A 15,396-nucleotide genomic window follows, 5' to 3' on the forward strand; every position below is an offset into this window, starting at 1 on the left:
ATATAATGAACAAAACATTTGGAGATGGCATTTTCTTGATTCAGCAATAAAGATGTAATTTTGATACATGCTTTAACGTGTTAATTAAATTACAGATGATACTGCTTTACTGTAATCTTAAGTTACAGTTATGTTACAGTAAGGCACAGGAAAGCTAGCTACTATTTAAATGTATAGTGTATTTATATCTATAAATACTATCATTTTAAAAATGTATGCAAACCAGACACCACTGGAGGTGACTGTATTTCTCTAGTGAACAGTTAAATTGTAAATACTCAGTTACTGTAGGTGTTCACATAATAATGCAATTAATGTAGTGAAAACTGTATCATTTCTCCACTTACCCCTAAGGCTTTGGGGTGAGGTGTGACATTCAACAAAGGGCCATTGAGACAGGCAAGGCTGGAACATCTAAAAGTTAGTGGTCTAACTCTTAAGCATCGCCTTTAGTACTTGAGAGCATATAGGAAGTAGATACGAAGGCATGCAGCTTTGCAAAGGCTAGGATGCTATGGGACATATCCAAAAGCAGAGTTTCAGAGGCTGCAAAAGATTTCATATAAATATGAGGCACTGTAGGTGCCTACAGTTACCTAAGTATACCTGAATTTTCCTACTGAAGTTTGGATCCTAACTTCTGCTTAAATGGCACCTTAAATGATTCCCAGATGATTCTGGATGATTTCTCAGAGAGACTAAAGCAATGAAAATTGCAGTTCAGTGTATATACCCATCCCCTATTTGCTATGTTGATTTTTGAGTACTTTACTCTTTGGTAACTTGAGAGGTTGAACCCATATCTTCCCAGGTCTTGCATGGGATTGTGTTGAACTAACACAAGACTAGATTCTGTGTGGTCAGAGTAATCTGTTATGTGAAAGTAAGTTCCCCTTTTACCCAGTTTTAAGTTAGGTGCTGGGCAAATTTTGATATTAGCAGTAATAAAGGTGCATAAATTGTATTGACTTTAATTAAGCTTATGACAATGTTTCAGAATGGTATTTGAAAATGGCATAGAACCATCTGTGTAGAGCAACACTTAGTTACATTCAAAAATTCATCCTAAAAGCCAAAGTTAAGAAAGATACTTAAGCAAAGAAAGATGTGAGTAATCTCTTCTAGTGGGATTTTACATGCTTAACTGGCCTTAAAAGCAGCATAAACATAACGTACATGCATGTCTGCACCAGTCTGATCATTTAGTTTTCCTTCATGTTCTTTTCTATTCATTGTAAACCTAACATCTGTTCTCAGGGACTCATTGCAGCTGGAAAATTGTGCAAAGACTGAGTGCCACTCTTCCTTAAAGGGGGATGATGATGGTGGACTTCTAAGCAGGGAAGGTTAGGTCCCACCCTGTGTCAGTTAGAAGTGAATGAGAAGCAGACAATGAGTCTGTAACGTGGCACCGGCAAGAGACAGGGATGAGCTCCATCCCTTCCAGAAAATATTTGGCTTTGCGTTTGTGGTAAAGGGGGTACCATTTATTATTATTATAGATATAAGTTATTTTCTCTGTGGGAATGCTCAAAATTTTGTAGCATTACTGGTTCTGTTACAGTTGGTGGTAACAGGTGAGCTACTAATAAAAGATGGGCAGTGTCAGACCATGTGCTAACAGCTGCATAGCCTGACAGTGTTGTATCATACCCTCTGTTTGACGTTGCTTTGAATTCTTTTCCAAAAGTGTTAAGTAAATTTCAGGATCCACTGAATTTTTCACTTCTTATTTGATAGAAGGAAACTTCATGCACTTTGTGGATTTGGTTATATTTGTTGTACTTGCATTTGTGTGTATGATTCCTCTCATCTATGTAAGGGAAAAGTACTCTTCAGCATTCAGAGTTGTAAACTTTTTCACCAAAGAAAGGTGTCATTACTTTTCATTAGAAATTTAAAAGAAATGAAAGAAAATCAAAACACTGTTCATTAAGAAGTAGCAAAAGTCAATTTTGCAACATTCTCTAACATCATTGCTTTGCAGGGTTCTTCATTTTTATCTTCTATTGTGTAACAAAGGAGAATGTCCGTAAACAGTGGAGAAGATATCTCTGTTGTGGGAAATTCAGGTTGGCTGAAAACTCTGGTAAATATGAATATTTTTTTTTTTTTACTTCTGAATACTTATACTCACTGTTAAGTTTCTAGTATTGCAAAATACTAGGAAATGTGTATTTTGTAATACTTTAAAAAAAAAATTCAATAAATCATGTTGCTGCAGTTGCAGGTCTAACTTATTATCCAAGGTACAATAAACCTCCAAAATTATACTCTTTAAAGGTGGTACTTGATGCAGTTCTTACATGCTTCCATGCTGTTGCATTAAGCTGTTAACTGCAGTTGCTCTCTTCCACTGCAGTATAAAGGCATGTCTTTGTAGAAGACTTTTGATCATAGTTAGGAATGGTAAGATTTGTTCCAGCTTCTGAGTCAACTGTAGTTTTACCAGTGACTTCCGCAAAAACAAGGTGAAGCATAGTTTAAATTAAAAAAAACTATAAATGATTTTATGTTATTTTGTTATTCAGTAGTTGACTTCTCATAATGCTATATACTTTTTATACACTTTAACTTAGAGGATCAGCTGCACTTTAGTTATTATTCTGATCTGGTCTGCAGTCATAAAACTGTGACAGTTGGCTGCTTGTATTAAAAAAGGGCCAAGAGAAAAAGGAACTAGATTTAAATAATTTTAAACATCAAGAATCATGGAATTCTTAGGAGAATATAATTCTGTCTAGAATACTGTGAGGAGAGTGGGTAGAGTCTTGTTTTTATTTTAATTCAGTTGCATTATTAACTATGTTTTTATATTTTGCTAGTATGAGTTGTGCTATTTTCTGTAACATGTATCTATTGTAGACTGGAGTAGAACTGCTACTAATGGTTTAAAGAAGCAGACTGTAAATCAAGGAGTATCCAGTTCTTCCAATTCCTTACAATCAAACAGTAACTCCACTAACTCTACAACACTGCTAATGAATAATGATTACTCAGTGCATGTGAATGGCAATGGTATGTATAATGCAAAATAGTATTTCTCAAGCTATTTTTTTTCTTGTCTTAAAACAGAAGTGCTATGCTCTTTCATGCTTATGTAAAATGAAGTGCTGACAAAATATTATTCAGAAGTATAGGGTCAGAATATTTCAGGATGTCCTCACAAATGTTTTAGGGGACTACAGACAAAGTTTTAAAATATCCATTTCTCCTACTCAGTGGGAACTCTTGATTTATATATCAAAGGTAAGAGTCATTATTAGAGCAATTACATACCAGAAGGTGCTGTTAACACGTTTCTTGTCACCTGAATATATGACAATAAACTTCAAGCATATTTTAAAACAGTTCATATTTTAAACCTTATTAAAACAAACATTGCCTGAAGAAGAAAGACATATAAGATAATAATATACCTTGAAAGCATGAAAGAAATCATGTAGGAAGTAATATGAGGAAGAACATTAATAGAATACTCACATGGAAGCTGCTTATGAGAGGAGAAGTAAGAGAAAATGGAGACTGTAACTTACAAAATCACCTCAGTGAAGAGAGCCCTGCTGAGAGGGCTGCCTCACTGTTGGCTACAGAGTAAGTATTGAAACTGAATTTCTCTCTAGCTCTTTATTTCCCCTGTGGGGTTTTTAAGGGTGTTTTTGCCTAACAGAAATCTGCCTTTGTTGCAGGAAACAATTCTTCAGAAGTAAAATTCTCTATCCTTCCTGTTCTAACACAGTACTGTCCTCTGAACTGTTACCCTCTCCTCTGTTCCTGAGAAGCTGAAATGCAGTTGTATGTAGCACTCCGATCAATTTTCCTTGCAAATTGGTACGGCTGATTTGTCTATTGAGAAAACTAGATATGAATCTCCACTGAATGTAGTTATTAAAAATGATCTTTCTGCAGTGGACATAATCTAGTTTTTCACGCTCTTGCTGGACACATGTCATGCTGCTGATTTGAGCTCTCAGTAAAGACAGTTTTTCAAAGAGAAAAATAACTTACAGATCTGTAATGTATAAAATCCTAAGTTCAGCAAAATTTACAGGACATTATTCCTGTGTGCCTAAGGTATTTTTCTCAATTGATCAAGAGTTGAAGCTAAGAAGTCATGCCATCAGCTAGATTGTTTAGTATAAAGTTGTAGAACATGCTCACAGAGGCTGTGTTGTCCTTGTTTCCTAGCATACGCTGTCAGAAGACAGCAGCTAATCAGCAGGATAATCTCAGCAGATAATCTCTTAGATGTACAGAGGAAAAGCTATGGAATTCATATGTGCCGCCCCCTTAATAGGTTACTGTCCATTTGGATGTACTAGCTGCATATTGTAAAGAAATCACACCACTTCAGGAAATGGCATTTGGACATGCCCAGACCAGCTTTCCAGATTGAGCTTGTAAAATTAGTTCCTTCTTTTTTTGTCACCCCTTTATAAAACCTCTCTGTTTGGATATCACACAATGCAATAATTACCACACTTTGTATCTAACAGGTCAGTTGAGAAACAGAATCTAGTAACTCTCTGTCATCAAGTACAAAGCAAGGCAGTATTTTTAGGTAGAAGTAATACCTTTCAAAGAGATAGAAATGTTCAGGCACAAAAGCTTGCATGTCTTGTAGGGTTTTTTTCCAGCTATGTTGGTTACTCTGATGAAAGATGCCACTTCTCCCTGCAACATTTGACATGCTTATACACAGCTACAAAAGCATTTTGGCTACTTTTCTCAACAGAAGGATAGCATAAATGTTTTATTTAACTTGTTTGTTGCAGCAACTGAGTGAATGGTCCTGTTGTGGCTTTCCAGAACAAGTTTTTGTTGATTTGGGCAGTATTTTAGAATGAGATGCAAAATTGATGGTCTAAAACATTGAGTGATGCCAACTCTGTGTGACGTGCTCCAGTTCTGTCCTAGTTTATTCACATAATTAGATCTTTCCAGTGTGAAAGTCTGTATGTTGTGTGCCAACAGCTTCTCAGACAAAGCAGCTGAAAGAACTTTTATAGAACTTTGTTCCTATTCACTCATGAACACAGATGTCTCAGATGACCCACCTCATCTCCTCTTGTATTTTATTGTATGTTTTGAATGCTGTGAACCCTGTACCACATCCTCCATTCAAATCAAAAGGGTTGTGTCATACCTTGCCTGCATAGTTTGTTTGACTAAATAATTCTTCTGGGTCTTTAGGACTTCCACTAGAAGAGGCTAAACTTACGCTTGGATAGAGTTGGTCCTCCCAGCAAAGCTCTTTGAGGCAATTCCTTACACTTAATCTTCCAAACATGGGGCAGTCGTATCTCAGAAGAGTTGGGCAAATGCCTCCAAAAGGTAGTTGACTGGTGTTAGATAGGAACATGGGACCTTCTAATTTGCTGTACCTGATTTCCCTGCTCTCACAGCTAGAACTTCAAAATAACATTGCAATACCTGATTTTAAAAAGTGAGCTCCAAAAAGAAAACACTCTAGAAATTAAGACCTATGTCAGAAATGTACTGAGCTGTAAACACTTAATGGTTTTGGCTTCACTACTTCCACTGAAATGCTATTCCAGATGCAGGATTGAATGACTTGCCATGGTAAGTTTGGCGTGTCTATACAGCCTGTGGCGTTGCTTACCTACTGGACTGTGTAACTTCATCTTTTCATGGCATACTACTAGTATTTCCTTGTTTTCGGTTTTAATCTTGCAGGTTTGCATGTTTGGGAAACTACCACTAGGTATCACTGGCTGAACCTGCAGATTTATTCACTGAGGAACAGAAACCACCTTTATGAATTTGTTCACAGAATAGCCTTATTTTCTTCTCAGATTTTGCCCTAACGTTAGGGCACAGCTATTTTGAATGCTCCTTCTAAAATAAAACAGTTGTAGTCAGGCAGGGAGTTAAACAAATATATATGCACAATTACAGTGTCAGCAATTATGGTTATTTTCTGTCATTTCAGTATTTATCTGATTTGAATTGATTAACAAAGCTCTTCTGCGCATCTTACCCTGTTTACATTTGTGCCTGTTTTAGTGCTTGATGGCCTTTAAAATTAATAATTAAATATTAGACTTTATATTTAAGAGGTTTTGCATGATCTGATGGGCCATTGCTTCCATTTTGTGGGTCCAGTGGCAGCCCAGTAGTTTGGCATGGAATTTGTAATCTTTGTTTGACAGCCATCACCACAAACCCACTCCCTTAAACTGCCATCCTGAGATGTTTAAGTTATATGCATTACATTTTCAAACTGATAGTAAGCTTTATCAGCTAGAAATACATGTTCACATCTTATTTTAAAAATGCCATCTCTCATTTCAAATAAATGTTTGCCAATGAGACTTTGATGCAACTGATATACTGACATCTGCTTGAATCAGTAGGATAACTGCTGAAAGTTATGCAGTCTGCCTAAAGTGAAGGCTTAGTTTCTAGAGGAAGTGTTTGGGGACACTGATACTAAACCTGTGTGCTTGGGGTCCCTGGCCCACACAGAATGGAGAAGAGCAGTCCAGCCCAGTCACTCAAGCAGCAGAATCCTTTCTGCAGGAAGGATTAAGTGCAGGGGAGGGATGTCACCAAATAGTTCTCCCTCTGGTGACCCCAACAAGTAGTTGAAGAGCATCCTGTAATGTGGCCCTGCCCCTTCTGGAAGTGTTCAGAATCTTGAGGTAGTGAGAGAGTGAAAGGGTAGGACAGAGCCAAAGCAGGATTCTACTCTAGGATATTTGAGGTATTTGATGGACTGAATCCAGGCATACTAGAGAGGATCAGATTTTGATCCCTGTAACAGAGTCATCTTTCACTGCCTAGAGGTTTCTCACCAGTGTTTCTCCTCCTCCTAAAACCATAAACCGCAAGCAGTTTCTACCTTCACTGTTGTGTCTTTTCAGTAGACCTACTGAAATCTACTGAATCATGATGATGTATGTATATGAAGCATTGTGAATATTAACACAAATAGCAAACTTGGATGTTTTATGTTTTTTATTAATTCTGTTTCTGGTATAAATGACAAATGACTGCTCTGCATCTGTGTTTCTGAACTAATTTCTCACCGTTTAACAAAATTATCTCCTCCCAAAAGAAATACCAGTTCTGGTTTTGGTTTCCCCATCATGGTATTCCTTATAATTTACTCCTACTGATGTGACACATATGATATCAGGATCCTGGCAGATCTTTTAAACTTGACTGCTTTGCAAAAAAAAAAAAAAAAAAAAAATCCAACCAGAAGCATTTGCACAAATACTTATAATTCTAATCAAATTTAATGATTAAAATTTCATTTTCATCATTCTAATTCTCATCAAAATTATCTAGAACGTGATGCATAGCGGTAGGAGATTCTATCCAGTGAACTGAGCATTTGTGGAGCATTTCATTAATAGGCTGCAGTCAGCAGTGGTATTACAGGTGTTCATTGTCAATTCACCTGAATGCGTAAGATTCTCAGTCTAAATATGGCTTAGTCCCATGATTGGACCTAGGCCATATTCTGATTGTCCTCCAGAAATAAATGCTGCAAGCTGAGTGCCTTTCAAAGGAAAAAAATATCCTTGTTTTCTCAAACACTTTCTTGTTTCAGATGCATGGCAAACCGGAGAAACCTTTTAAACTTACCTTGTTAAAGCAAAACTAGAATGAGAAGTATTTTGTGTCTTATCTAGTGATATTTATTCCAGGTCGAAGCCTACATTCTGAGAATTGTGACCTTCACTGCTTAAAATATGTAATCCTATTGTGTGTAAATACATTAACAACTCTCAAATCTCTTACTGATTTCACACAGGAAAAGAAATATATACAGAATATGTACAGAAAAATCTGCATTTTGAAATTGTTGCAGGGATAAAACAAGAGTGCATGAACTCCCTACAGTGACTGAAAAAGTATTGGAGACTTGATTCTGAACCTTTCTGATAGAGGATGCACTTTTTTTGTTTCAACAGGCCATCTTTCCAGTGAGAAGAATGGGGTTTCTTTCAGTGTACAGAATGGTGATGTGTGTCTCCATGACTTTTCAGGCAAACAACTTGTATTTCAAGAAAAGGATGATACAGGGAGCCAAAAAAGCCATATCTCGCTCAGAAGGACTTCAAAGAGGGGAAGCCTAACTTTTATTGAGAAAATGTGATTTCCTTTTAAGCAGCACATTGTTTTACAGTGTGAATTAGACATTTACTTTAACAGTTTTACATAATGTGAGCAGACCAAGAACTGATTTTATTTCATACATGGTACTGGAACTTCAAGGCAGCCATGCAATGGATTGACAAGGACAATTACTAAAAAAAAAAGCTACTATTTTGACAAGGTATGTTGGATGTCAAATTACAGCTGGCACATTTCCATTTTGATTCTTCGTTAGAGGTTTTTTTGAGGTTTTTTACATTTAAAGGAAAGTTTTGTTTAGACTTTTTTCATTACAACTAAGTTTATCTGGATATAATGCATAGTAGTATTGTATAAATGTAGGAAGCTACAACTTGTGCATATAAACGATGTTATCTTTAAAAATGTTAGCTACACTGTCTTCAACTTTTTGTACATTGTAGTAGCAAACTCTATAGCGATGTACATAAGCAGAAAAATATCAACCTTGAAGCATCTTAATGATACTTCTGTATTTATTTCTTGTAATATAAATTTAAATATTCCTATGTATAGAAAAATAATTGGTATTTTGTTTCAACTTTTATTGTAAGTTTGCATTTTTCTTTAATTGAAATAATTAACACAGAATTATACAGAAGTTAATTTGTTCAGTAAGTGAAATCACTTACAGTGGTTTAAATATATTCACTAGATACAGAACTGTAAATACAAAAACTATTGGTCTTGAACCTTTAGCAACCTCTTAGTACACCACAGAGGGGTAGAAACTGGGTATCATCAAAGTAGAGTGCCACAAGTGAGGGAGCGATAAATAAAGTAGTCAGTAGGTTATTAAATACAACTAAGTTATGTTAGTGGCTTGAGTAAGTCAATGGGAGCTTTTGCCATTGATTTCAGCAGGGTCAATATTTTGTCTTGAGTGGTGGTTCCAGAGATTAAAGACACTGCCATTTCTCATTTGCAATGATAAAGAAAAGAAGAGAAGTGTTATTTTTTGAAGAAAAAATGCAGAGAATAAATACTAGCTGCTATATTTAGTAGCCGAGAAATTGTTGTTTCATTGTGTGGCTGTTTTTTAAGGGGCAGCTCTTGAGCTATTCTAATGAGTATTTCTGCTTGTACTTTGGCCCTTGGCTGGCAAGCCAAATCCTGAGGCCCTAGCTCAGTAATTCCTGAAGCAAAATTGCATTCCCTTTGTGATATTTGTCTAAAAAAGCTGGATTTTGGCTCTTCATGCACAACAGCTGAAAGAAAATAGAGCCCATACAACATTGTGAAGATTCTTCCTGAACAGAAATTAGCATGAGCCCTGGTTGTGCCTCTTCTTCCTCATACAGGTGTGCAGCTGTGGCCATTGCTTTTTTTCCTTGTGTTCTTGGCGAAAGGTTGGATGCTTCTGGAGCAAGAGCTAGAACAAACTGGCGCCACACTGCAGAGTGCCAGACCCTGTAAAGGGGATTTTTTTGAGGTGATGTGCGCTGCTCCATTTGAGGGGACGCACGTTTTGAGGGGAGCAAGGGCTTTGCTTTCCCAGAGGACTCGGTGAGGGGGAACCCTGGAAGCACTTTTCTCAACAAAAAGCATCAGTTAAATGCCTCCTGTCTGGGGCTCTGTGGTAGTTCAGCAATTGAACCTCTTCAGTACTCAAACCCTCTTGTGGTTCTATATGCAACGCATGGGTTCTTTTGGTCACCTATGTTCAGGACCACTCTGAATATGCTTTCAAAGTGAGAATTTAAAGTATTTGTTGTGTTTATCCACAAGGTTTTAACTGCATGTTAATAAAAGACAGTACTGGAATGCTAGTAGCTGGAATGCATTTCTGTGAATGCTTTAACTATTTGGCTAATTGCCTTTGCACTGTTTCTTGTAAATTTATTTAATGTTCTTGTATTTATATTTTTAAGTGTAAAAAAAAGTAATAAATTTACTGCAAGTACAACACGTAAAATACATAAACTTTGTCTTTTAGATAAATGGGTCATTATACTGGGCTGTGTTACAATTCTCCAGATTACATGAGCTGCAGTACCTAACCTCGTGGAGAAAATGCTGACCTAGCCCTTACCTTTATTGTCTTCCACGTATTTTACCTTCCATGGTTCTAGCAGATCTGTTTTTTAGCAGAGAAAACCCTGACATAAGTCTGTCCCGTCAATGCTTGCCCTCAAGTCTGCTGAAGCTCTTCCACAAGAATGCTATGAGCAAAAGCACATAGCTGAGTTTGGCTTCAGTAATTAAATTCCCTATGAAAACACATATTGCACTGTCACTGACCTGCTTGGAGTCTTCCTTTGTTTTTATTTTTGCACACTAACATATGTTAGGATTCTTTTAATCATTTTTACTTTATTTATTCCTGGGGGTAGGGAGTCTTTTCTGACTTTGCCACTTAAAAGCACGCACATATTGTAGTAAAATTTTGCGCCCACAGCAGCATATTATTTTAGCTCCGTGAATAATTATCATCACCGAACTAGCTGAATAAAGTGTTTGCACATTGGGTGTCCTTTTGGTACTTGGTCTCTTGTGCACTGCTAGCAGTTTAGCCATGGCAACCCAGAGCTCAATGAAAGCTGCAACCCCTTCCCAGAACGCAAAGTAAAATTCTGTGCATCAACTTGTGGCTGCAAAGCTAACTCGGGGACATCTGTGAAGAGGTTGTAAGCTTAGTCATAGGTAAACAGCGACATGCTGTGTAAAGCTGACACCACCTTGCTCAGCAAACCCGTTCCCTAAGCGTACGCGATCTGCTCTGTAAAAAGTAGTGCCCTGAAGCAGGAGGCTCGTGCAAGTTCAGGGGAGAATGAACAGGTCCATGTTCTGGGACTGCGCAGCCTCCGCTGAACTGCAGCTGCAGGGCTCTGGCTGATGGCGTTAATGAACGTCCGAGTAGGGCCCTGTCCCCTTCCTGCTGCGCAGGACCTACGGAAATGCTGTCTGTCTGACAGCTGCTGCTGAACGAAAGGTCTCCTTTTTAAGACTGTTTTCTCAACCATGGCTGTCAGTGAAGTAAGCACAGCAAAAAGTCACAAAATTAGCTCTGTTAATGCTGTAATTTCACATGAGAAAAAAAAAAAGACAACAGAAAAAAAACCACCTTTCTGAGGTCTGAGTGAATCCCACACCTCCAGCTGTTCTGCAACGTCCTTTCTGTGCTTCAGCACCCATCCACACTTACCATTGCTTTTCTTCCTGTTGTCGGGAGCACAGAGGGAACTCACCAAAGATTTTGCAACCGTATGTAACACACGGCGTTTTTTTTTTTTTTCTTTTAAGTCTTTGTCAAGTTTCTAAGTCTTGGTTCTCTTTGCCTGACTTCCCTTTCTGCTTGCTCCTGTCCCATTCACGTTAGGGAATCACAGCGTGAAAGCAGGAGTCATGCAAGGGCACATCGGGTCAAAAGTGCACGTTGCCTCATGCCCGTGGTGCGTGCCTATGGGAACAGCAGGTTCATTTCCATCAGAAATCTCTAAATCTTCTTTATTAAGTTGGAAAGCCAAGGCTGGTGTGTGAAGACACCTGATCAAGTCTTGCATTTTTTTTCCTTTCATTCTAGCACATCTCAAAACGGTATTTTTGAAGGCTGGAAAAAAAAAGTCTTCCAACAAATGTTCTGGCCTTTTGCATTTTATCTTACGTACTTACAAAGCAGATGTATAAAATCGCCTTTATTTCTGACAATTCAGCCTGACTTTCAGCACTTGTCCCACCACGGCTCACGCTACTCGGCCCTGCCTTTGCTCCTAGCCGGTCCCTTGGGCAGTGACACCCTCTCGGCGTCCCTGCCGGCTGCGGTGCCCGCCGCCCCTCACGCTCGCCCTTCTCCTGCAGCGCGCGGAGGCAGCGCGCTGAGGCTTGGCAGAGCAGCCGGGAACACCGCAGGGAGAAGTCTGCTGCTCCTTCAGAAAAGCTGAATTGGGGATTTCAAGCACCCCACCTGCACGGAAGCGCCCCTGCTCTCGGGGGTCTGCAGGCTCGCGCGCCTGCTCCCGCTCATTTCGCCGCCGAGACATCCCGCCCTCGCCCTCGCCCCCCCCCACCGCCCCGGGCACACACCGCCCGCCCGGAGGGAAGAGGCCGGCCGCGCCGCGCCGCGCCGCCCCGCCCCGCCCCGCCCCGCTCCGCCTCGCCGGCGGGAGGGAGGACGGGTTGGCGCGCCGCCCGCCGCGCAGGCCGGCCGGCAGGGGCAGGGGGGAGGTCGCCGCCATCTCCGGCTGCCGCCGCGCCGATCGCAACCGGGGGGAGCGGGCGGGCCTGGCAGCCGGGCCGGCTGAGGCGGGAGGCGATGAGGAGCCGCAGCAACTCGGGGGTGCGCCTGGACGGCTACGCCCGCCTGGTCCAGCGGACCATCCTCTGCCACCAGGTGAGGGCAGCCGCCGCCGCCACCGCGGGACGCCTGTCCGGGGCTGGGGGCACCCGGCGCGATGAGGCCGGGCGGGGGGCGGGGGGCCTCCGGTGGAGCGGCTGGAGCTGCCGAGGCCGGTGACCGCAGGCTGGTTACACAAGGGGCACGACGGGGCTGGTGGAAGAAAATACCTCCTCCCCCCGGCGGATGGCCTCCTTCCCGTGTCTCCTCCTTTCCCCGCCTGAGGAGGAGCGCGGGGAAAGCTGAGGCGGTGCGGATCCTCGGGGGTGCTCGCTAGCCGCTTATATAAATGCGCATTGGAAGATACATGGAAAATACAGCAGGTCTGAGCTTGCAAAAATAATACTGTGTACAGAATGTGTTCATGGTCGTAAAGTGTCTTGTTTCATAAGGCATCTATGGCCCTTACATCAATATCATACACACCCACCCGTTGTAACGCTATATAGATACGTGCCTGTAACACAAGTCCCGGTAACACAGAGGTCCCTAGCAGGGCCTCTGAAGTACGTCTGTCAGCATCAGCTCGGTGTGAATCCAGGACAGAGCAGGGTTCGCAGTGGCCAGCGTGTGTGCTTTGTGCAGTACGTGTGTGCAGCGGTGCACGTCCGAGGGATTCCCGTCCCCGACCTGCTGCTGGTGCAGCTTGTCCAGCGTTGGTTTTAGCGGAGCGACTTCTGGTGTGACGCTGCTTGGGCTCTGGCTTGTCGGGTGGTGCTGCCTGTGTACGTGGGCAGTAAAAGAATGAAGATGTCCAGGCTGGCAGGGAAAAACTATGACCCACTCTGTGTTTTTTGGCCAGCGCGTATGCATAAGCGTGTAGCGTAGTGCTCTCTGGTTAATGTGCTCGCTTCACTCAGGCGGGCTCTGAGGATGGGCACTCACAGCGTGCTCTGCAGTGTCATGCTTCGGTTAAAACAGTCCAGTACATAAAGATGAGAGCACCAGGGTTTTTTGCACGAACCAGTTCCCAAATACACTTAGTTGCTGAGAGTTACAAGAAACTGGAAACCAGTGAAAGAAGAGGTGAGGACCCAAATCTGCTTAGGTCAGTAAGATTTGTTGTTGTGGGCACAGGGTCCAGACACCTGTGAATTAATATTTGTGTACTAATTATTGTAAACTCATTAGAAACAAATGCAAGGACATGGTATAAGTGGTGTGGGAGGATAATTTTGCTCTCTGGCTGTGCTGGGGTGCAGGAGATGCTTTGAGTTGTGCTCCTGTCTCTGCCTTTTGTCTGTGGGATGACCTTGGATGAGTCACTTTGGCTTCCAGTGCCTGTCTTGATTTCCGTGTTTATAGGATGAGGATGCTGATAACAGCCTCCATTAGAGGAGAGATGGAGCCTCTGGGATCCAGAGATCAAACGTGCCCCGTGAAAGCTGTGCCTTGATGATGTTAATGGTTAACAATAATAAAAAGGGTAACTTAATGGCAATATGGGAGTGACCAGTGACCTAGAATTTTGTAATTGCTATTTACAGTGCTTGGATGCATGTTCATGACTCAGTAGTGCTTTTTCCACTAAGTGCTCAATGCTGGGGAGAGTTCAGGTGAGGGGGGAAGGAGATAAGTAAGTTTTCTTCTGTGTGTGGAAAGCAAGTCACAGGCTAGGAGCAAGGCAGAGGGACAACAATATCACAAGAGGGCCCAGAGAGATGCTGCAAGACAGGCTTCTAGATTTGTTTTCTGTATCTATACTCCTTATGGTTTTCTGCTGCAATAGATTGAAAATGTCCTGGTCAGCTGGGTGAAGAGATGCAGTGCTTGCTTCAGAAGATACGTGCTACCAGGCAGACATACATGGACAAAGCACAGGCCTGGACCCCTCACCAAGGTTGACAGTTTTCCATATGTGGCACCTTGCAGGATTGTATCTGTAGCAAACTTTTTCTTGTTTTGCAAGCGTTGCATTCTGCTGATTGGCCCCTGCAGCATGCACGGTGATAGGTATGATCCTGTTAAAGCTTGTACAAGGAGGCTAAGACCGAACTACTGGCTCCTGTCTCGTGCCCTTGCATCAGTTATACCGGCCTGCTGTGGTGCAGGGTCTGCCAGCTATTGCACGTGCCCCTGGGGACAGGGGCCAGAGGGATGCTTCAGTACTGTAGCTGAGCAAGCACTGAAAAGCATCACTTGAAGGCTTTTCTCAGCTGCTTATTACACTTGTTAATTTGAATGAGATAAGAAAAAATGTGAAATGTAAGATATGTCCATAAACTAGCAAAACTTAATGTCTATATACATTTTAAGTATTGCTAGGGTACTATAAGAGAAAAGCTTATGGAGCTGATAAGGAAAGCACGTTTGGCATACATTTATGGGTAACCTTGATTGTGTTACATGTGGTTTCATGCAAACAATCTATCTGCAGACTTTGCTAGCGCTTACGTCAGTTTTCATCTGACGGATCAATGAGACAGATGCAAATTAAATAGGTTTTCAGCAAGGCACTAAATGTGGGCTTACTTGTATTGCTGCCGTGGTTAGAACCCTGCTATTTTTGTGCCTGTATTGCTAAAGTTCTTATTAGTATCTGGTCCCCTGTAGGAACTGGTGTTGTGTTTTGTTTTTTTTTGTCTCCAGAGTAACAGATAGACTTAAAAATAGGATTGGGCACGATACAACAGTTTAAAGTCTTAGTCCAGCAATCAGCTTTCTGTTGCAGTGCTGTCAGCTCACAGAGCCCATGGGTGCTGGTAAAATTCTTTGCTCCATGGATCTGTATGTGCAGTGTGATTTGCAGGATGAGACCCGCTAGTTCAATTAGCGATCACTGTGTAGATGTAATGCTTTGAAGTACTAGCTGAGCTAAAATCCCTTTGACATCTTTGGGGTTAAGCACACTCAATGTTTCTTCAGCTTCTTCAGCAGCTGGTAGGGGTTGTATACTTTTCATGTGGTGTCAGCAG

General features: G+C 41.3%; 2 protein-coding genes across 6 annotated transcripts in view; both read left to right on the plus strand.

The window, feature by feature from the left end:
* ADGRG2 (adhesion G protein-coupled receptor G2) overlaps positions 1-9,950 on the plus strand; it is a 62,780-nt gene extending 52,830 nt beyond the window's left edge. For all 4 annotated transcript variants that reach the window (XM_072849107.1, XM_072849100.1, XM_072849111.1 and 1 more), the window contains 3 exons: positions 1,988-2,089; positions 2,866-3,018; positions 7,947-9,950. In XM_072849107.1, coding sequence (XP_072705208.1) covers positions 1,988-2,089; positions 2,866-3,018; positions 7,947-8,131 — 440 coding nt within the window. In that variant the 3' untranslated portion in view covers positions 8,132-9,950. The remainder of the gene's footprint in view (positions 1-1,987; positions 2,090-2,865; positions 3,019-7,946) is intronic.
* A 2,299-nt stretch (positions 9,951-12,249) lies between these two features.
* The window catches only part of PHKA2 (phosphorylase kinase regulatory subunit alpha 2), a 48,927-nt gene continuing 45,780 nt past the window's right edge, over positions 12,250-15,396 (plus strand). The window contains exon 1 of one of the 2 annotated variants that reach the window (XM_072849130.1): positions 12,250-12,478. In XM_072849130.1, the coding sequence (XP_072705231.1) occupies positions 12,401-12,478 (78 nt within the window). In that variant the 5' untranslated portion in view covers positions 12,250-12,400. The remainder of the gene's footprint in view (positions 12,479-15,396) is intronic. The other variant, XM_072849139.1, reaches the window with a different exon arrangement.

This window comes from Ciconia boyciana, chromosome 1 (genome assembly GCF_034638445.1).
Source record: "Ciconia boyciana chromosome 1, ASM3463844v1, whole genome shotgun sequence".
Lineage (NCBI taxonomy): Eukaryota > Metazoa > Chordata > Aves > Ciconiiformes > Ciconiidae > Ciconia > Ciconia boyciana.